The 22890-nt window shown below is 30.9% G+C and overlaps 1 protein-coding gene, 2 non-coding genes and 1 pseudogene across 3 annotated transcripts; all 4 read right to left on the bottom strand.

Moving 5' to 3' along the window:
• Nucleotides 1–4847: 4847 nt before the first annotated feature.
• LOC148768052 (vacuolar-sorting receptor 6-like) lies at nucleotides 4848–5975 on the bottom strand. Its single transcript, XM_088823521.1, has 4 exons — nucleotides 5848–5975; nucleotides 5651–5733; nucleotides 5491–5554; nucleotides 4848–5411 (listed from the first exon to the last, which is right to left on the bottom strand). Exons 1-4 carry the CDS (start codon nucleotides 5894–5896, stop codon nucleotides 5263–5265), a joined length of 345 nt encoding a protein of 114 aa, XP_088679647.1. The 5' UTR covers nucleotides 5897–5975; the 3' UTR covers nucleotides 4848–5262.
• Nucleotides 5976–17792: 11817 nt separating this feature from the next.
• Nucleotides 17793–17901, bottom strand: LOC148768051 (U6 spliceosomal RNA; annotated as a pseudogene).
• Nucleotides 17902–19480: 1579 nt separating this feature from the next.
• On the bottom strand, nucleotides 19481–19553 carry TRNAF-GAA (transfer RNA phenylalanine (anticodon GAA)). Its single transcript has one exon. It is a non-coding gene; the product is annotated as a tRNA-Phe (tRNA).
• Nucleotides 19554–22381: 2828 nt separating this feature from the next.
• TRNAF-GAA (transfer RNA phenylalanine (anticodon GAA)) lies at nucleotides 22382–22454 on the bottom strand. Its single transcript has one exon. It is a non-coding gene; the product is annotated as a tRNA-Phe (tRNA).
• Between the last annotated feature and the right edge of the window lie 436 nt (nucleotides 22455–22890).

Genomic DNA, 22890 nt, shown 5'->3' with positions numbered 1-22890 from the left:
TTTCTACGGGTTTCTGTAGATGTCTACGGCAAAAAAAAAATTAAAAAAATCATAATTAATCTTCAATTTATCTAGAAAAGAAGGGGAAAAAATAGATTTTATATAATGAAAAATACGAAAAATGAAAAAAGAAAAGAAAAAAAAAGAAAAAAAAACAGAAAAAATAAAAAAGAAACCATAATTTTTTATTTTATGTAGAAAAGGGGAAAATAGATTTTTATATAATGAAAAATTCTGGAAAAAAAAAAGTGTTCCACGAAAAAAAAAAATGGTAGATGCAAACTTAAAAATGTTAAATAATACCATAGTTCATCATAGTATATTTATAATCTGCTGTAACATTGAATTTGTGAGTAGAGGGGCATTTTTGGAATAAATTTAATAAAGGATGTGAAACAAATTTTAATTAGACTTGTCACTTAGTTCTAATACAGTTTGTCACCAGGGACTTATATCCTAAGACCACTTTTTATTATCATATAATTTATGTATATATTTTAAATTATCCCTACATCAAAAGAAAATTTAAATTTCATTATTATGTATTATTTTATTGGTCGCGGCTATATGCAATACTAATTTCAATTCTGCAAGAGCAAATTAAAGAAAGATTGCAAAAGTTTCTATTTTATTAAAGAAGGATTCCAAAAGTTTCTATTTTATTAAAATGAAATGACAAATATACCCATAAATTAAATTTGTTTTTATTTGCTCATGCAAGACCAAATAAAAAATAATGCAAAACAAAAATTTAAAAGAATACGTAAAATAAAAAAAGAAAAGGAAACCGACCCCCCTGTGAAACCCTTAACGTTGCCACACCTGCACCGCCCAAGCTCCGCCGCCGCAAGCTCCACGTTGACCGCCGCCGCCAGCCCCCCCGCTCGCAACCATGAGCGACCTAAATCCGCCCAACAACGCCTCAAAAATGGTAATTTCTCATTTTGTTCAACCTTAAAAGAAGGGGAAAAAATTAAATTTGAAACTGGTAAAAATCGACACCAAAGTGTTGAAAAACTATGCTAGAAATCGACACTTAAGCATCCAAAAAAAGACCAAAAAAATTTGACATCAAGAGTATGTAAAATTTGTTTGGTAAAAATCGACACTGAGATGTCGAGTTTATAGCAGAAAAGTCGACATTGTGAAATGTCGAATTTGGTACTACAAAATCGACATCTCAGTGTCGATTTGTACGTATCAAATTCGACATGTACATGTCGACCGCGTCTGTGCATGATTTTTTTGGAAAAACGGTATTCTAGCTAAAAAGCACATAAATGCATACCTTCTTGGGTTCTTCTACCGTAGAATCTTTTATTTTGATGTCTTCTGACTCCATACTTGCCATCATTGTAAGATTTGTTGAGTTTTGATGATTTTGAATGTTTAGATTTTGTGAGTTTATGGAGGAAGGAGAAAGGTTTTCTGGTTTTGGAAGATGGAGAAGATGAGAGTTGATCATGATGTAGGCACCAGGATAGGATAAAAATGATTAATCCCGAATTTGGATTTTAGTGATTTTGTGAAGACTTGAAAAAATAATATTTTTTAGTAGAGAAAGTAAAATACAAGTGTTTTGTGGATGGAAAAATTACTTATCTTTTTGTTTTTCTTGTCTTGCTTACAATGATCTCTAGCACTCCATATTTATAGTGAGGAGTACATTAATCTACTAATAAATTACAAAATAACTCATACACTAACAACTCTTTTAATTCTAATTTAATACTTAGGAAAATCAAAAGACAATTGTCTATACATCTAGACAATAGTGCTTCAAATTCACATTTATTCAATCCTCCACTTCTTCCAACATGAATGCCCACTTCTTCTAACATGAATGCCCACTTCTTCCAATATTGAATTGCCACTAATTCCAATATTGAATTCACATTAATTCAATTTATTCCAACATTGCCTCCCGTAAATTGAATTTGCTTTTGACTCCCAAACCTTCCACATTTTTCGAAAAACGGGACCTCCAAGTGGCTTCATGAAAATTTCCGCAAGAGAGATAATTAAACGAATTGTATCAAGTCTTGAAACGGGAGCAAATACCTCATTGAAGTCTTCTCCTTCTTTTTGTTTGTATCCTTTTGCAACAAGCCTCGCCTTGTATTTGTTGATGGAACCATCAAGATTGGTTTTTGTTTTGAACACCCATTTCACACCAATAAAAGATTTGTGTGAAGGTAAAGGTGTGAGCTCCCAAGTTTCATTTTTTTCAATCGCCTTGATTTCTTCTTTCATTGCTTGATTCCACTTTTCTTCTTTTGAGGCTTCTTCAAAAGAGATTGGATCCTCCCCGGCAAAGAATGCAAAGAAAATAGGATTTGTTGCATTCACCTCCTCCGTTTCATCATAGAGTTCTCTCAAACTCCTCATTTTTCTTGGCGGGGGTGATGGTGAATTTTGTGGAGATTCATTTTCACCATCATTTGCATTGCTTGAGAATAGCCTTCTTCGTCTCCAAGGGTCGGCCAAGTTAATGACTCTGAATTTTTTGAAAAATCATAAGAGGATTTTTCATCAAAACGAACATCCCGACTTATCACAATTTTTTTCGTTGTAAAGCTTGTAAGCTTTTGACCTCTCACTATACCCAATGAAAATGCATTTTTCGGCTTTATCGTCGAGTTTGGTCCTCATAGCATTTGGAATATGTGAATATGCATGACAACCAAATGTTTTAAGATGACTAACATTTGGCTTCTTACCATACCACACCTCATTTGGAGTAGAATTCTCCAAGCTCTTCGTCGGTGATCGGTTGATCAAATAAACGGCACAAGCGACCGCTTCAGCCCAAAACTCCGATGGAATATTCTTCTTTTTCAACATACACCGAACCATATCCATGATTGTTCGATTCTTTCGCTCCGCCACGCCATTTTGTTGCGGTGTATACCGGGCCGTCAATTCATGTCTAATCCCATGGATTCGACAAAATTCTTCAAATAAAGAAGATAAATATTCTCCACCACGATCACTCCTCAAATTTTTTATTTTGAAACCGGAAAATTTCTCAACTTGGATTTTAAAATCTTTGAAGCATGAAAGAGTTTCGGATTTTTCTTTCACAAAATAAGCCCAAACTTTTCTTGTAAAATCATCAATAAATAACAAGAAATACCGATTACCACCGAGAGAGGGAACTTGAAATGGTCCACAAAGGTCACTATGAATGAGCTCCAATGGTGATTGTGATTTCCAATTTGATTTGGAAGGAAATGGCTCTCGGTGTTGCTTCCCCAATTGGCATTCTTCACAAATTTTGTCCATGGCTTTAATGTTCGGCAATCCTTGAACAATTTGCTTGTTTGATAACTCCTTCAAACTTTGGAAATTAAGATGCCCGAACCGGTCATGCCACAACTTTGAAACATCGTCCTTCACGGTTAAATGGCAAGAGGCTTCAAAATTATCAAGTTTGATCGGAAAAATATTATTTCCGGTCATACCGATATTTGCAATGTGTTGATCCTTCTTTTTCAAAACGCAAGTGAAGTCGTCGAAAAACATATTGAAACCTTTCCTCATCAAGTGACCAACACTTAGCAAATTACTTGCCAAGTTAGGTACATAGTAAACCTCGGACATTGTTTCGACTTTTCCGGATTTTGTTTTGAAGACAATTTCTCCAACACCTTCTAATGCGTAGGTGTATCCATCTCCAAGCATAACTGTCCCATGGCTAGCTTCGACGAGATTTGAGAATAATTTTTTATTCCCCGTCATGTGCTTGCTCGCACCACTATCCAAATACCAAGTATTTTCAAAGCTACCGTTAGATGCAATCAATAAAGTCTCCATATTTTCGACTTTATTTTCATGCAAATAACCAACTTCTTGCCTTTTTTCTGGATATTTTTCCCAACAATCATTGATTTTGTGTCCCGGTTTATGACAATAATGACACTAACGTAAGGCCTTGTACATTTATATGATCCTCGTCCTCGGCCTCTTCCTCTTTGAAAATTGTTCGGAAAATATTTCTCCTCCTCTTTCGCCTCTTCATTTGATTTGGCTTGTCCACGGTAATTGTTGTAAGAGTTTCTTCCTCCTCTTATTTGGCCACGACCTCGGCCACGACCACGGAACGAGTCACGGCCTCCCGTGAATGTAACTCGGGATTTTAATGCTTGATCCGGAGAAGAAATTTGAGGATTTCTTTGAAGGATCCTTGCTTCGTGTGCCTCCAATCGTCCTTGTAGACTCTCCAACGCCATTGATGAGAGATCTTGTGACTCTTCGATAGCCACAACAACATGATCAAATTTCACCGGCAAGCTTCGCATAATTTTTTCGACAACCCTTTGGGTTTCCATGACTTCACCATTTGTCGCCATTTGATTTACAAGAGAGGTGATTCTTGTAAAATATTCAACAATTTTTTCGTTTTCTTTCATCTCCAATTTTTCGAATTCAGCCCTCAAAGATTGCAAACGAACCTTCTTTACTTCATTTTTCCCGGCATAGGTTGTTTGTAGAATTTCCCATGCCTCCATGGAACTACTCGCCTTGGTTAGTCTTTCATAGACGGGAATTTCGATGGCTTGATATATTTGGAAAAGAGCTTTTCAATCTTTTTGCCTTTCAGTTCTCAAAGTTTGCCTTTGTGCATTCGTCAATTGATCCTCATTTTCGGGAGTTTGAACACCGTCTTCAACAACGCTCCAAATGTCTTGAGATTCAAGACAAAGCTTCATAAGATTACTCCAATAATCGAATTTTTCTCCATTGAAACGAGGTATTAGAGAAGCAAGGTTGGTGGACATTTTTAAAATGGCTCTGATACCAATTTGTAGGCACCAGGATAGGATAAAAATGATTAATCCCGAATTTGGATTTTAGTGATTTTGTGAAGACTTGAAAAAATAATATTTTTGAGTAGAGAAAGTAAAATACAAGTGTTTTGTGGATGGAAAAATTACTTCTCTTTTTGTTTTTCTTGTCTTGCTTACAATGATCTCTAACACTCCATATTTATAGTGAGGAGTACATTAATCTACTAATAAATTACAAAATAACTCATACACTAACAACTCTTTTAATTCTAATTTAATACTTAGGAAAATCAAAAGACAATTGTCTATACATCTAGACAATAGTGCTTCAAATTCACATTTATTCAATCCTCCATTTCTTCCAACATGAATGCCCACTTCTTCTAACATGAATGCCCACTTCTTCCAATATTGAATTGCCACTAATTCCAATATTGAATTCACATTAATTCAATTTATTCCAACACATGAATCAAGAATATGAAAACTTACCGATACAGGTGTCCTGCTCCTTAATGTAGAGTTTACCTCTATTACAGTAGTAGTCAAACCCACCCCATTTGTTCTTACAGCTGCACCCTTCACATTGGCAACCAATACCTTCCTTGCATTCATCCACATCTGCATTCATTCATCAACATTACTAGCCATGTTTTCTTCAAATAAAAATAGAAATAGGTGAAACCAATCAAGCACGCACCTTCACATTGGTGACCACCCCCACGGAAACCAAGCGGGCAATGGCACCCCGTTAAATTCGATTCCTGACATACGAACAACCACACATGTTAGTTAGTTAGTTTGTTGTTTTTTCAAAGAAAAGTATATAATGAAAACCCCCAAGTATAGTTTCATTGAACTAAGCATGCTGAAAACTTATTTCCATCTCTTGTATCCATCCAACAGCCTCCATTGTCCACCGAACATCTTCCTGGTCCAACAGCTGCAATTCCAAATAGAGAATTCCCCCATTACATTACTAACTAATATGCAGGTTACTATGTTTGGAATCCATATAAGTTATAACAGACAATATATATTTATGTATTGCAAGCACCTTCACATGACGTATATCCATCTCCTTCATACTGAACACCACTGACCATGGGGCACTCACAAACTCTTCCTCTGAACGTGTCCTTCAATTAATTATTAAGCAAACATACATCACATCAGACTCGATATTGCAAACTATATGCATATATATAAATGTGCAAATCTTGGTTGGCAATAAATAATACCTTGCATGCAACAATATTTGATGATGATGTTGAATCCTTCCAACACCCACCATTGTTTTCAAGGCATTCATTTGTCTCTAAATCTGTTGTTCATATATCATTATTACTCAATCTTATAAGGCATGTATCATTATTACTATTTTATAATAAACATAAGAATGTTATGACAACGACCTCCGCTCAAAGTGTGATAGGGTTTTTTGTGATTTTGAGTTTTTGGTATTGCACATTTGGATTTTTATAATTTTTTAACAAGCAAGGGTATTATAGTATTTATACATTGAAAAAAAATTAATTTGATCTTGCACAATTGAAATTAGTATTGCATATAGCCGCGACCATATTTTTATTCCGTACTAAACTAGAATTGCACGGGTGTCTATACTAATAAAATACTTAATATCTATCCTAACTCTAAACACACGTAATATATAAACTTAAATATACTATCTAATTACTCCCTCCTTCCCTCAATATTTGTCAATTTTGTTAATTGCACACATATTAAGAAACTCAATAAATATGCATAGATAGTAGCAAAAAGTATAGTAAATCACTAAAATGCCCATGCCATTAATTGATTTTTAAATAATTATATTTCAATTAATTATGAGTGAGGAAGGGCAAAATTGAAAGATTGCAATTAATAATTCATTGGAATAGTAAAATGACAAATAATTTGAAATATAAAAAAATGGTAAAAGTGACAAATATTAATGGAAGAAGGGAGTAATTAATAACAAACTATTAACTAAAACAATACTTAAATAATATATTAAATATTGTATTAAATAACATATCGTCTTATTAACACGTCCTTCTATTCATTTTTGTCAATCCAATTGAACGGCCAGGTTCGAATTACAAAATCCAATGGCTCTTAAAAGGCATCATTCCAAATGACGATCTTTGACATGTCGATTCAACGCGTCAGTCAAGGGCACACAATTTAAGGATGGAATTTCTTTTAAATTCAACGACTATGATAGGTGAGGTTTAATTGTGCTGAATTATTATTATTATTTTTTTCGTTAAATTGTAATAATTAAGTGAAGTTTATTAGTGGCAACATTATTATTGGGCTGGAATTTAATCTATATATAATATAAAAAGAGGATTTGTTTTTTTTTTTTAAGAAAAGAAAAGCATATTATTAAACGATATCTGCTAAAGCAGATGGGAGATTAAAGTTCTCCCTAACCCCATTACATTGAATCTTAGCAAGATTATGAGCTAAACAATTGCTCGACCGTTTGATAAATTGAAAGGAGCATGTGGCAAATGATGATATTATTTATCAAAATTGCTCAGTTGGAGTTCAATTAATGAGGTGAATTTTTCAATTGGTGAGTTGTCAATTTTATTTTGGTATGTATTTAAGTTATTTCCTATTTAACATTTGTACACTCATTTAAACAATTACCACGTGTATATATATATATATATATATATATATATATATATATATATATATATATATATATATATATATATATATATATATATATATATTCTTTCCAAAATTAATATTTTATAAATTCGAAATAAAAAAATCTTATTTACTTTTCCAGTATTTAAAAATATATTTATTGGGAGTCTTTTTAAAAAAATTTAGTATACTCAATTTTTTTACGAATATTCAAATAATTTTCAGAAGAAAAAAACCATTTTTTTAATATTCAAATATTAAAATAAAAGAATACAATTTTTTTTTTTTAATTTTCAATATTTTGGAATATCCGAATATCCATTCAATAAAAAAATTATTAAAAAACAAATATTAGTATTGTTTAATAATGCATTAAAATTCGATTTCAAATTAACATATTAATAATATATTATGGAATTTATAATTTTATTATTAAAATACAAAAAAAAATGACAAAAAAAAAAAACCATGTATGTTTTATTTATTTTAAAATTTTCTAAAATCAGAATATATATTTTATGATATTAAATTTGATTTCTTACCTATCTAAGATGATTATATTTAATTGATATAGTTAGTTTAAGGAAAATATTCAATAAATTTATGTTTAATATTTTAAAATCAATTCCTAATCATTAGAAATCAAATCATTCGAATTGAATTGATTTGATTTCTTACCCTTTTTTTTTCTACCTATGATTACCTATAATCATGTCATTTGAAATTTGAATTCAAAATATTTCGTAATTACTATATACTTATCAAAACTACATAAACCCCCATCAACTTATTTGACCCTACACTATTCTTCTTCACCCATTTCATTCGAGTTGTTTTGTTTTTCGTTTTCTCTTATTGGTTTTTTTTGTTACTTTTTTTCGATTAATTTAATGCATTTATCGTATTATAATTTAATTTAGATGGTTCAAATTCATTAGATATTTTTATTTAACTGAATAACTATGCTAATACTTTTTCTTTATGTAATCCTTGCAGATGTTGTTTACAAATCCAACTTATGTCCTATGTGGTACATTGTTACGGTTTGCATATAATTTTTGTAATTTCATTTTTTTTTTTTTTTTTGTAAAAGTTTGTATTTAGTTTTTTAATTTAACTGACTTATATATTTAACATTATCCAAAAATCGATTATTGTTTTGTCAAACATAAATGAGAGAATTTGACATTGAATCATGTATTGCATGTGGAAACTTGGAAATCAAAGATTTTTTTTTCTTTGGTTTTGAAAAGAGGATTGGACAATATTGTTGTATGTACAAGTTTCACCACAATTAACATATATCATCTTTTGAATGTTTTTATATTCTTTGTAAATAATAAAGACAAACAATTTATGTACTTTTGCTTCATTGGTGTTGTTTTGGAGTTTTATTCTATTTTCTTATAGTTTACATATTTTACATTCATTATAATTTTATATTTTATGTTTCAAACTTAATATTTTTAAAAAAATTACTACATTAACATTAAGAATATTCAAATATATATGTTTGAACGTCTATTTTTTATGAATATTCAAATAAATTTTAGGAATTTTTTTTCATTGTAATAATCGACTAATTTTAATAATTTTTTTTTAATTTTCATAATTATAGAATATCGGGATATGCATTCAATAAATTATATTTGTTTAAAATACAACATATAAATATTTTTATTGTTTCATTATTTCATTTCGTAAAATATATATAATCATATATTAATAAAATACAATAATGTACAATAAAATTTATTCTTTCTTTTTTTTTTCTGAAAAATATATAATATTATTTTTTTGCAATTGAAAAAATTTCCATATGAGTATTTCTTTCTCTTTCAAAAAACTAAAACAATGATATATATATATATATATATATATATATATATATATATATATATATATATATATATATATATATATATATATATATATATATATATATATATATATATATATATATATATATATATATATATATATATATTCAATTATCTCTATTTTAAGATATGATTCATTCAAATCAACTTTATTTTTTACTTTTTGTGCCGGATTATGTATATATCAAATAATGATAACTTTTACATTTTTTCTTACCTATATTTTTTTCTCATATTATATGCATCATAAAATAAGATAAATTATATCTTTTATTGTGGCTTAACTTTTCTCGGATTAGGTGGCTCAATTAGTTTTCAAACAAAATTAATTATTTCCAAATTAACTTAATACATATTTATTAACTGCCATGATTAACTATTTCCAAATCAATTCAAATCAATTCAAATCAAATCAAATCATTTCATTATATAATCAGTGATTTCAAAATTTTAGATTGGCGCTCATATTAAAATTCAAATTTTGAAAATTTTAAAATATTTCCATAATTACGTAATATTCAATGCTATATAATCTCCCACAACAATTTGATTTTCAACACTAGATCCAACTATTTCATATTATCATATCCAATTATGTTTCCGTTTTAATATTTATATATAATTTGCAGCACTTGATCAAACTACTTCATATGATGATCTACTTCATATTATCATATGTAATTGCCTTTCAGTGTTAATAATTATACGTAATTTTCAGCACTCGATCATCCACATTATTTTGTTCCAAAACATTTTCCTCAACACGCACTCGATCCAAATACATATCATTAATATTCCTCACGTTTATTTTAAATTTTAATGTTTTTTATTGAAATGGGATTTATAGTTGTAGGATCCGATATTTTATCAAATTAGATCCCCTTTCAAGCTTAATTTAAATAAAATATTAAACTGAAATGCTAAATCACACACTAATTTTACCAAATCATGCACATAACTAAAAATAATTCCCTCTCTAAAATCTTCTCTTCTCCGTCTCCGCTCGTCTTCTTTTCCCCTATTTTTTCACAAACTCACACACTAAAAACGTCCCTAGCATTCCAAGTTCGAATTTGACAAAAATCTTCACATGTTCAAGCTAAAATAAAGTTGGAATTTGAGGAAAAAATCGAATTGATATGAATTTGAATAATTAAAAAGGCTTAATAAATTGAATAAATATTAAATAAAATTGAACTCATTTTTTATAATTATTTACGTAAAAATTTAATAAATTTTGAGTGAGTTGGATAAAATCATTTTAGAGAGAAATAAGAGAGAATATGAGAAGAGAGAGAATTTTATTTTTAATTTATGTGTAGGATTTAGTAAATTTTAGTGTGGGATTTAGCACGCCCCAATATTAAAACATCAAGTAAAACTTTTTTTAGTACGCATTTTTCAACTTTCGGCACTACGTATGTTTCATTGCTATAGATTTTTATTAGTTGGATATATATCCCCTAATTTTATGCAATTCATTTTTATATATGAAATTAATTACTAAATTTTTTGATAGCTTTATGCCCTAATTTTAATTACTCCTCATAATCAAATTACTCACATCAAACTAAATCAATAATGTTTTCAACTATATTTTTGTATAGTTTCTTAGACTATTCCAAAATCTAAAGGGGTAGAAAATTCTATTATTGGTAATAATTGGTAGATGGTTTATTATTGTGTTTGTAATATTTTTTGTTTAATAATTTCCATATAATTACTTTTTATTTACCCTTCATTTTCGGTCATAATTATATTAGTATTATTATTTGAGTTGCATCAGTATTAGTAGTAGCATTAGCATTGCAGCAGCAGTAGAATTAGAATTATAATTAGCATTGGTATATTAAGATTAGAATTAGTATATTAGGATTAACATTATCATTAGTATATTAGGGTTAGCATTAGTATATTAGGATTACCATTAGTATTTGCATTAGCATTAGTATATAAGTATTAGTTTAGTATTATTATTAATATTAATATTTGTATTAGCATTAGGATTAAGGTTATGATTAGCATTAGTATTGCCGTTAGCATAGTACATTTAATATTAGTATGAATATTAGCATTATGATTATGATGCATATTAGTATTAGCATTATGATTAGAATTATTATTGAAAATTAGCATTAACATTAGCATTAGCATTGCCCTTAGCATTAGCATATTAGGAATAGTATTAAAATTAGTGTTAGCATTAGCATATCTCCATTTCTATAATGATTAGAATTATGATTCGTATTATTAGTATATTAGTATTAGTACATTAGTATTAGTATTAGTATCTTAGTATTAGTAATGGTATTAGCATGTGTATATTAATATTAACATTAGAGAATTAATATTAGTAATAGTATTAGTATATTAGGATTAGTATTAGCATTAGCATTAGCATATTAGTATTAGTATTAGTATTAGTATTACTTAGTATTAGTATTAGTATTAGTATTAGTATTAGTATTAGTATTAGTATTAGTATTAGTATTAGTATTAGTATTAGTATTATGATTATGATTAAGATTAAAATTAGTATTAGCATATTAGAATTGATATTAAATATTAGTATTCAGATTAGCATTATAATTAGAATTAGTATTAATATCAGCATTATGATTAGAATTATAATTAGAATTAGGATTTGCATTACCATTAGCATTAGTATATAAAGACTGGTATTAAGATTACCATTAGCATTAGCATATTTGCATTTCTATAGGGATTGAAATTATGATTCATATTATTATTAGGATTAAGATTATGATTAGAATTAATATTGAGATTAAGATTAGCATTACCATTAGAATTACAATTTGGATTAGAACAATGATTGAGATTAGTATTAGAATTAAGATTAGAGTTAATACCATGATTATGATTAGCAATAACATTGGGATTACTAACACTGATATTAATAGTATTAATTATTATTATCATATTAGTATTAGTATTAGCATTAGTAATAGTAATGGTAATGATTGGTATTGATAATGATAATGGCAATGGTAATGGTATTGGTGACGGTAACAACAATGGTAATGGTCATGGTAATGGTATTAATATTGGTGATGGTAATGGTAACGGTAATGATATTAGTATTTGTATTCATATTGGTACTGGTACTGGTACTGGTACTGGTACTGGTACTGGTACTGATACTGATATTCGTTACTTACACAAATTAGAATATATTTTTTATTTTCTTTTACTTTTCTACTAATTTGTATTGCATATCATTGATCTTACTATTTCGAGGATCTTGTTTTCAATCAAATATTTATTTTTATGATGAATATCTTGTGCAACGCACGGGTGAAGTACTAGTTTTAGTAAAATATGTGTTGTAATTTATATTTTGTCCCTCATTTATTTATGTAATTTGTTTAATAAATAAGTATAAAATAATACAAAATTTAATTAATTAACATAAAAAATAATTAATATTTCCTTGGAAAGGGTATAAATAAATAATTATTTTCTTATTTATATTACTTTTGTAAAATTGATATTTAATAAATAAAAATAATATATGTCTAATTCTTAGGAATTTGTTTTCTCTAAATCGTTTTTGTTTATTTACATTGTTTTGATTGAATAACTAAAATACTAAATTTTTTTAATAATTAAACAACATAATATACAATAATAATATCACCAATAACGGTGACCTCCGGTGCCACATCTCGGAGGCCTTCTAATCATGTCCCTTTATCAACTTATTCATCCTCATCATTTTCGTTATCACTCAATGAATGTATGGACTGAAAATAAGAAGTAGGTGTCATGTAATGATTTACTATTTGCGATGCAGACGTAAACTAATGCGAAGACCCCAAATAAACTAGGTCTTCCGGATTCATAATTCGGATTATAGTAGGGGTATGGGGTGTATGATCGGCATCGGAAGTATAACACTTATACTCACAGTTGTAGATAGTATTAAAAATAAAATCAAAGAGACTAAACATACCAGCTGGATGTTCGTAAGATCTAGGATGTGTGTAATCATCGAATGCCGGATATGAGAAGGAGTTCCTGCCTCCCAGTCGTGCATTTCCGTAAACATGGAGGTATTTGAGTCTATGACTAAGGTATCTGAGACAGTGGTATTTGAGTCTGAGTCTGAGGCATATCTGAAGGCCCGTATCGACACTTCAAGCCGTTAAGACAGGTTTTGAGCGTCGGTAGATGTGAACGATAACCATCATGTGGAATGTCTCCCCCATCGACATAAATAATCAAAGATCGAAGATGCTGAATCTAAAATAAGTAATAGGAAATATTTTATTTTGACAAGATATAATAAATAAAAATTATACAATAAAAAAAATTATATAATAAATAAATTTGAATACGTACCACTGTATCCATTGAAATCTGACCTCCAACTTGAAATCATGAACAGTCAGCTCGGGTAACCAGTAATATGAAATGATGCGTGTGCAGTTCATACCACTCAAAATAACCCTCTTCGGTAGCAGGACGGCCACTGTAATATGGATAATCAATAATGTAATTCACTTTATTATCCCAAACAATAACATATTGTAAGACTCCAACTTCGGTTGGTAGCACATGTACGGTTAACATGAATATGCCTCTGGAAATCTGGCGGAATTTTTAGGAGGTTTAGGTATGGGTTGTACCATCCCGAACTGACGTACTACTCTATATCATCGATGCATCTCAACAACTGTGTAGCATAACAAGGGGGTCTCTCGATCTCCATATACCATAACAGCAGCTCGTCAGTTCACCAGCAAACTGATACTCGTGATCATCCATAGAATATGGCATCCATATGAACTGATCTGGGAGACTTTGATCCAACATCATCCTAAAAATATGAAGAACATGTGAAGCTGACATGGTTGGTCCACCTGCGATGTATTATTATATATCAGACTAAACACAACAATGAAGATAATGCACAAGAACTTTATCATAAATTTTGTAATAAAACTTGAAACTATTACCATGCACCGTAAGACGATATGGGAAACTCATAACCAGCATACTCAAGTATCGTGCACCAATTTTCCAAAGATGGTATGTGCCTTGATGGAGGAATCTGCGTCCATGCCCATATCTGTTAAAAAATACAAAAGTAGACAATTCTTAGAATATTAATTGCAAATAAATGGGTTAATGAAATACATTATATAAATAATTTATATGTTATATGTAATAATTGAAGAGGACCACTAATTTCTTTTGCACCTGGCTTAGATGTTTTGCATAACTCGTGGTAGATGATTGATATATTACAACTACCCCAACAATAGGTACTAACAACATCAAGATCCTCTAAATGTTTCAATAACATCAACGGAAAAGACTCATTCCTTGCATACCGTAACTATGGTCGCCATCGTAGATCCCAATTTTAATTGTCCTTTATCCCCAATTCACGATGCTCTTAGCTTCCACATGCAAGGTTTATCTTCAATGTCATGTTTGCAGATAACTTTTCAAGTTCTTTTCGTACTTTTATTAACTCTAAACTCTCTTTTGCCAAATCGAATGGAGTGGCCTCTTACGATTGAAATGACACGTGCTTTACTATAAAAAAAAACATCCCTTTTTCAAGAATACTTTTGCTGACCACATACCCGACGGAACATCAAGGGAATCGGCCCTGATTTCAGGAAATCACATATAGTAGAACGAATGTGACCATAAAACTGATAAGAGGTTCTGCGAATGATGGAATGTTGACATGAACTTAGGGAGTTGACGGAATTTCTGCCCTAGTATACGATAATGTATGTACAACGCCATCAACGACTTCGATATTCTCATCATTGTTCTCTTCATCACTCTCATCATCGTCTTCATGGTCGGATGGTTCGGAGTTACTCCGAACATTTGGCCAATGTGCATCTCCGAAAAGATCCTCGTCATCATTAATATCATAATGACGAGTGTCGTTATGAAGATCAAAATGTTCATGAGCATTTCTCACTCCGCTTGATTCCCTAATATATGGCCCAAGATTTTGATAAGAAGGCCTTGCTTCAAAGCCCATAGTAGGAAACCTTTATGTAACTGGGGTAAAATTTAGTTTCCTCCTTGATGTTTACAGTCAAAATTAAATTTTTCCCTCAGGCTCTAATTTGCTTCAATGTCATCCTTCAAATTCAATTTCAATGCCAAAATCAAATATATTTTACTTAATGCCCACATTGCCCTTCAAAACCTTAGGGATGAAAATGAAATATATCTAATTTGACAATTTTAAAATTATAATACTTGTTTAAATACTATAATTGAATAATCAAAACTTACCTTACTTAAATGAATTTAATTTCTATTTATACTTCATTGATTGGGTCAAGATCAATTTATCAGACCCGACCTTATTTGAATGTGATTGAGCCTCTGTAGAAATAGCTTTGAACTGGGCTTGTGGCCCAGTAAATATGGGTCTATTGGGCTGGGTCAATAGGCATATCATTAAGCCCCCACTTTCGAATTGATGTGGGAGCGAAGTTGAGAGAGGTGCCGGATCGTGTCGAGAGTAGACTTGTATTCTGATTTTCATGTTTGTGTCATGGACGAAGAGATAATAATAAAATTTTATTATTATTTTGCAGTCTGGACTGGTAGGTGGATTTACATTTAAGGTGCTTAAATATAATTTTTTTGGAGTAAGTTATTTATTTGGGGTAATATGCTAGGAGTCCCTCAAACTAAACCTAATTTGAACTAAATGACAAGTCCAAATTCATTCTTTTAATTAAATCATTAATTTGAAATAATATATGAGCCACATCCCTAATTTCTTTTATATCCCAATCTTGCCCTTATACCCTAAATCTTCTAACCTATATATATTCACGTTTCTTTTATTCAGATTTATTTTATTCTTTCGGTATTCTCTCCGTTCTCTCTCTCACACGTTCCCTCTCCCTCTCAGACGTTCTCTCTCGTTTTTTTCTCTATCACCTATCCATCTCTATATCTCTCTTGCTTTCTTCTCCAGTTGTAGCACAAGGCAAAGGGCTGTGGTGCACGAGGCGGCAGCGGGGGGTCGTGGTGGTGGAGGTGGCGGCAGGGGGCTTTGATAGTCGATGCGAGCCGGGGACTGTCCCGCCATAGTGGTTGAGGCGGGGACGGGGCTGTCCCGCTATGGTGGTTGTAGCGGCCGTGGTTGGGGCTGTGGAGGAGGTCGATGGCGATGGGGGCTGTCCCGCTATGGTGGTTGTGGCGGCCGTGGTGGGGGCTGTGGAGGTCGATGAAGCAGTGAGGATGTGGTTATGGTGGAAATTTAATTGAAAGTATATTCTTTACTAATTGCCTCTGATTTTCTTGATCTTCAAGAGATTTTGTTTGATTGGGTTAAAAATGGTAAATCTAAGTTTTCTCAATGTCTGTAGTTGACTATGGTTGCGACGCCTGCGAAGGTAGGCGGCAAGGGTTTGACGGCTAGGGTTGGTGAGATTTGTGTTGTTGGCTGCTAGGGTTTTGTAGTACACCGTAGTAGATCATAGTACACCGCAGTATACTATAGTCTACTACAATATTGGAAAAAGATAGATTAAATTAAAAAAATTAAAAAAAATGTAATTTGAATTTAAAAAAACGAAAAACACGTTGTTTTTGTATTTTTCAATATTATGAAGAAGAAATGATTTTTTTTAATAATACTTTAATCTATAATACAACAGTGTACCATAGTATATCATAGTACACCATAGTAGTTATTAAAATCTGCTTTATTTTTTAATAAAAATGAAAAAAAATCATAATTTTCAAATCAAAAAAACGGAAAAAAATAATTTGTTTATAATAATGTAAAAAATGATAAAGTAAAAAACAATAAAATAAAAATGAGTGAAAGGGCATTTTTGGAATGAATTTAATAAAGGATGTGAAGTAAATGTTTAGTTGGGGTTGTCATTTAGTTCTATTTAGTTTTGTCACCAGAGACCTATCTCTTAAGACCCCTATTTATTTTGAAGTCAATAGGGAGAAGCTTCAAGATTCGCGTGGAATAAATATGGGTGAGTAATCAATTTTTTATCCCCGTACTTTATTTATTTTTCTTCATATACTCGGTTGTAGAAAAGAATATATTATCTGGCTGAGAGGGTCGTCAGATAAAATAATTTATATGATCGAAGCAGGGAAGGTGAAACAGTTGAAAATTATATTACGAAAGTTGATTGGAGGGAACGAGATGACGTTTGGAACCGTAGGGAAGGTGATTGGGTCGAGTTCCAGTACAAAAATTGCACCGGAGGAAGAAATCGCGCGTTCCGTTGGCACGTGATTAGGGTTAGCTGGAGATTTGGCTGAGGAGCCAGTAGACCAAGCCGCGCGACTCGAGGATGAGAAATGAGCCGCGACTTGGAGCCACGCGTTTTCTAATATAATTTTATTCATTTTTGTTGGCTACAAGAAACAATATTTCATGATGGAGCTTCATTAAAATACTTGATTACTATAAAATTTGAACCATATCTCGATTAATGGGTGTCATCCTTCCGCTGGTGCCATGCTAATATTCTCTGTATCGTTCCAATTTTATACTTTTATTATTAAATATGTTTATATATACATATATATTTTTCAAAAAAATTGGGGATGTTGTGCCGAACCTTTTATTATTATATATTTTTAGGTATCGAACCCCTATTTAGGGGCACAATTTTTTGTTTTGCCCAGGGCCCCAAGATACGCCGGACCGGCCCTGATTGCCACATGTCAATTTGTGAATGGTTGGTTAGGTAGTTATTTTATTTGGTAACTCAATCCGCATGAAGTATTTTTAGATTAAAAAAGCTGAAATATCAAAATACAAACCCATTTGAATAATCCCTTTGGAGAACAAAACTTTTAAAAAAATTAAAAATTAAGTGATAGTTAAGAGATTTGATAACTCATTTAATAATTTCATTAGTGTTGCTCTAACGAGTAATTCAAGAGTACTCAAACATTTCCAAACTCCGGCGATAAATATTTATTAAAAATAAGTCACATTATCCACCCAATATTTTGATAAAAGAAGATGTTAAAAGGAGCTTATAAGATGTTAAAAGGAGCTTATAAGATGTTTTAGAGCTTATAAGCTCTTCCAAAGTGTTTGGTAATTTTTTTAAAAAAGATCTTATTTTTTTAAAATAAGCTGTTGGAGAGCAAATAAGATCTTTTAAAAAAAATACCTCTACCCCACCTTTTTATTTAAGATCTTATATTGAGTAAAAATAGGAAATAAGTTGATTATCCAAACACTCTAAAAACTAATCATAAGAATAAGATGTAACAGCTTATCAGCTCTTAAAACATCTTATCAGACGTAAGAGCTTATCAGCTGTTTAAAATAAGCTTAGCCAAAACGCCCTCTTAGTTGAATGTAATCCAATACTTAAATTTTATTAAAAAAAAAAAAGGAAAAAAAGGATAAAAGAAGGAAACCTCCACTGATGGTCTTAAAATTAGGACACACAAATTTTCTACCACTTAATCTCACTTTGCACTCTTGAAATATATCATTTTGACATTTTGTATTCTTGAACCAAATTAATAGCATTTTGCACCCTCAAAACACAACATATTATGCATAATGCACTTTCATATAAGTTTTTAAAGCTAATAAAGGTAATTTAATATTTTTAGTGGTATTTAAAAATTATATTTTTTATCACAAAATATATTTTATGAAAAAGAAAACATTTCAGCTCTTTCGTTATCAAGTTATCTGAAAATCATATTTGCTTCCAAATATTTAAAAATTATATTTTTTATCACAAAATATATTTTATGAAAAAGAAAACATTTCAGCTCTTTCGTTATCAAGTTATCTGAAAATCATATTTTCTTCCAAATATTTCTATCTAATATTTCCACCAATTACAATCAAAGATCTATCAATCGAATAATTTAGTGATAAAAGTTTATTTGATTTGATTTTGTAAGAAAATATAAAAAAATTCAATTACCAAGTGTGATTTTTTTTTTTACTTTGTGCGTTCGAAATTAGGTTGGATGTTCAAGAAAATAACAATTAAATTTTTTTTTTTTTTGCACCCCAAAAAAAATTAAGAAAAAATGAATTATCCTTTATTATTCAATTAATTAAGAACATTTATTTGTTCTCAAAAAAAATGAAGGACATTTATTTTACAAAACAAATGCGGTGAGCGTGGATCGAACACGCGACCTTCAGATCTTCAGTCTGACGCTCTCCCAACTGAGCTATCCCCGCATGTTGTTTAAGTAAATTGGTATGATATAATTATAGTTAATTCTTAGGGTTAATAGCATGTGACCCGTTTTTGCATTTTGCCACCTTAACTAAAAAAATGTTGCACGGGCACACCCAAACCCGTTTTCTTGACGCACATAGCCACCTAAGGATAATATTCTAACGAATCTTCTCACTTTTCGGCGTACGCGCAATGCTCATTCTTAATGTAAGAATTTTTTGGTCTTTTCAACTCTAAAAAATTATGGGCCCCATGTTTTATCATTCTCTCTTTATCTCTCACACGCACATACATATAGAACCAAATTAATTTGCCATTTCTGTTGAATCCGGCCGGTATAAATTAATTGAAATGAAAATCCTAGCACCCTAATTAAAAAAGAAATAATAATAATAATAATAATAATAATAATAAAAATGGAGGGTAAAACCCCTTCTGACCACAAGCTTACTACTGCCCGGGATATTCAGGTTTGCAAATTAACACGATTTTAATGCAAATTTATGTAAGCTTATTTATGCTAATTCATCTTCTATTAAAGTATTTTTGACTACTCATTTTCATGAGTTCTCAAGACCTAAATTCCTGGATTTAAAGAAAATAATTTTATTAACTACCTCAATTATGGCATATCTTATATGTTCATCCATTTTAATATCTTATATTTTTCCATCTAAAATTCACTTTTAAGTTCTATCAAGATGTTTAAATATTTAATAAAAATAAATTAAAGATCAAAATCCATTTCCTTGTACCAAAGCAAATCTTGTGAATTACCAAATACCACTTTAAGCACTTCACCCAATATTTCTTCTCTTACCGCCATCCTTTCTAAAGCCCTAACCAATGCATGTACACTTGTACGTGTTGGGAATTTTATTTAATAAAATAAAATTATTTTTTGAATGAAAATAAAAAAAATAAAAAATTTAGGCACCTATTTGATCAAATAAGTGTGACAATATAAAGAGGTGTACGTGGCCACACCTCTTCACTTATTTAATTTCCTAAAGGTTGTGTTCATTAATCACAACCATTGGAAACTTATAAATAGAAACTCCACATGTTTGATTTAACATAAAAATTAATTCAATCCCATAACTTTGTTCTATGGACTTCTTCCTTCTTTAGTCCGGAAATATTCTTCGTAGATTATTTTCGTCCGTATTCGATTCGAGAGTTTGAGACACAAAGTAACATTCGTTGTACTCGGGATTTTGAGTGCTCATATGCCGAGTTAGCCGTTTTATCTTGGAAGACGCTTGCCAAATAACCGTAAGCACCGTAGCGAGGCAATATTGTCTTAAGGAAAGAGTTTTCTCGTCTCGGCTAATCTTTTCGTATTTCGACTAATTTATTTGATCATTTTACTAAATCACTACCCGTTTTATGTATCGGGAACAACAGTACTAACTAATGCAAATATTGTTAAATTACGTGTTTTTCATGTAAAGTTTACTTTGAAGTTAGACAGCTTAGAAAGTTTATTTAGATAGCTTAGTTCAACAACTTAGTTAATATAAGCTGAAGAAAAAACTTTAAGCTCCCGTGTGTACATTACCACCAACATTACCATTACCATTACCATCACCAAACAATTCTACATATTTTTCCGTTTTGGTTTCCATGGTTCTTAGGTTACAAAGGAGATGAATAAATGTAACCAAATTTGTATGTGCGTGCGTGTGTGGTGGTGATTATGTGTATGTACATGTGTGTGGTTGTGTGGCGAAGCTTCGATGATGGTAGCGGAATAGAGCGGGGATGGAGCAGATTTGACGGAGTGTAGCGGTGTAGGTGGGTATAAATAATAAATGACTTTTAGCAAATTACAAAAGTTGGTTTGTCCTAAATTGAAAGAAAATTAACGATCACAGATGTTTAACAAATCATCCCTAGAAATAATTTAATAAGACAAAAACGAGTAAATAAGAGTACTTATGTAATTCCAAACGCGGGCGATATAAATCTATTATTGATGATGTTAATTACTTAGATCACCTGGGGTAGTGTAGAAAATGAACTGGGAGAGCAAAACGGATCAGTAGCTTGACAACTTGATGATCCTGAGGTACCTGCGATCATAGAACACGTAAATTAGGCCGGGGGTTGATCCGGCGGAAACCCCTCCGACGCTCAAGTCAGACGTGCTGATAGAGGAAATAGTCCAGAGAATACAGTTAATAGTATTGCTCAGTTAATAGGACGTACCTTGAGGAATGAGTTCAAACGTTTATTTATAGCTTAGTTGAGATTGTCGGGCCCAAACCTTACTTGAAGGTGATTGGGCTTCGGTGATAGTGTCTTCGATATTGGGCTCGTGGCCCAGTAGGTAAATAATTTGTAGGCCCATTGGGCTCGTGTCTTCGATATTAACCTATCACAATTTGACACGTGGCATTTAAAAAAATAATTATTCATATATTTAAAATTTGATAATCTATTTGATACTCGTGGTTGGAGTGAATTTTTTTTCAAGAAGTATCAAAGTATTATATCAAGTATCAAATGAATATTTAATGTTCCATTTTAATATCTCCCCATTGGAGTTGCTCTAATAATCTTTTAGTAATTCATTTGGTGAAAAATTAGATTTGGTCTTCCACTAAGTATTTTTTGTGATTGCATATAGTCGCCGCCTATTATGAATACATAAATATTACAATATAAATTATAAAATAATAAGTTTCAATCCTTGATTTAAAAAAAAATCATTTATAAGATCACATATTTACTGCAAAATGAATTAAAAAAAAATCAAATAAGCTATATAATATTATAAAATGGCAAAAGAATTCTGAATTTAAATTAGAAAAACTAATAAATTTGCGGTGAGCGTGGATCGAACACGCGACCTTCAGATCTTCAGTCTGACGCTCTCCCAACTGAGCTATCCCCGCATGATATGCAAATACACTGCAACAATATATTTGTTAACCATATCAGTTATAGTTTTGTAGGTGTATTTAATTTCTAGAGTTATGAGTTGGAGGAGAAATAACCGAAGCAAAAGTTCTGCAAACATGTTGAGGTGTATGGAGTATGGTCATTGATCACCGGTGTCAATCAGTCCATGCCTCCCTGCCTGACTGTTCCACAATTACCTCTGGCGGAATATTCACCGGAGGTGGCGGCGAATCCATGGGCGGTGTGGTTAGGGTTTAGCAACTAGAGTTTTGAGAATGGAGGAGAGAAATATTACAGGTCTTCTTTTCTAATACATGTTTTTTTTTTTTTGTCCTTAAATTTATGATCTTAAATATCCTAATCATTTAATATAGTGATATTCGCCCCATTCCTTCCTACATGTTTGAACTTGTTTTATATATTTCTTTT

The sequence above is a fragment of the Erythranthe guttata genome, chromosome 9 (assembly GCF_056151865.1).
Source record: "Erythranthe guttata isolate IM_541 chromosome 9, IM_541, whole genome shotgun sequence".
Classification (NCBI taxonomy): Eukaryota; Viridiplantae; Streptophyta; class Magnoliopsida; order Lamiales; family Phrymaceae; genus Erythranthe; species Erythranthe guttata.
Note: the sequence above shows the minus strand (reverse complement) of the source record. Positions and strands in the feature narration are given on the sequence as shown.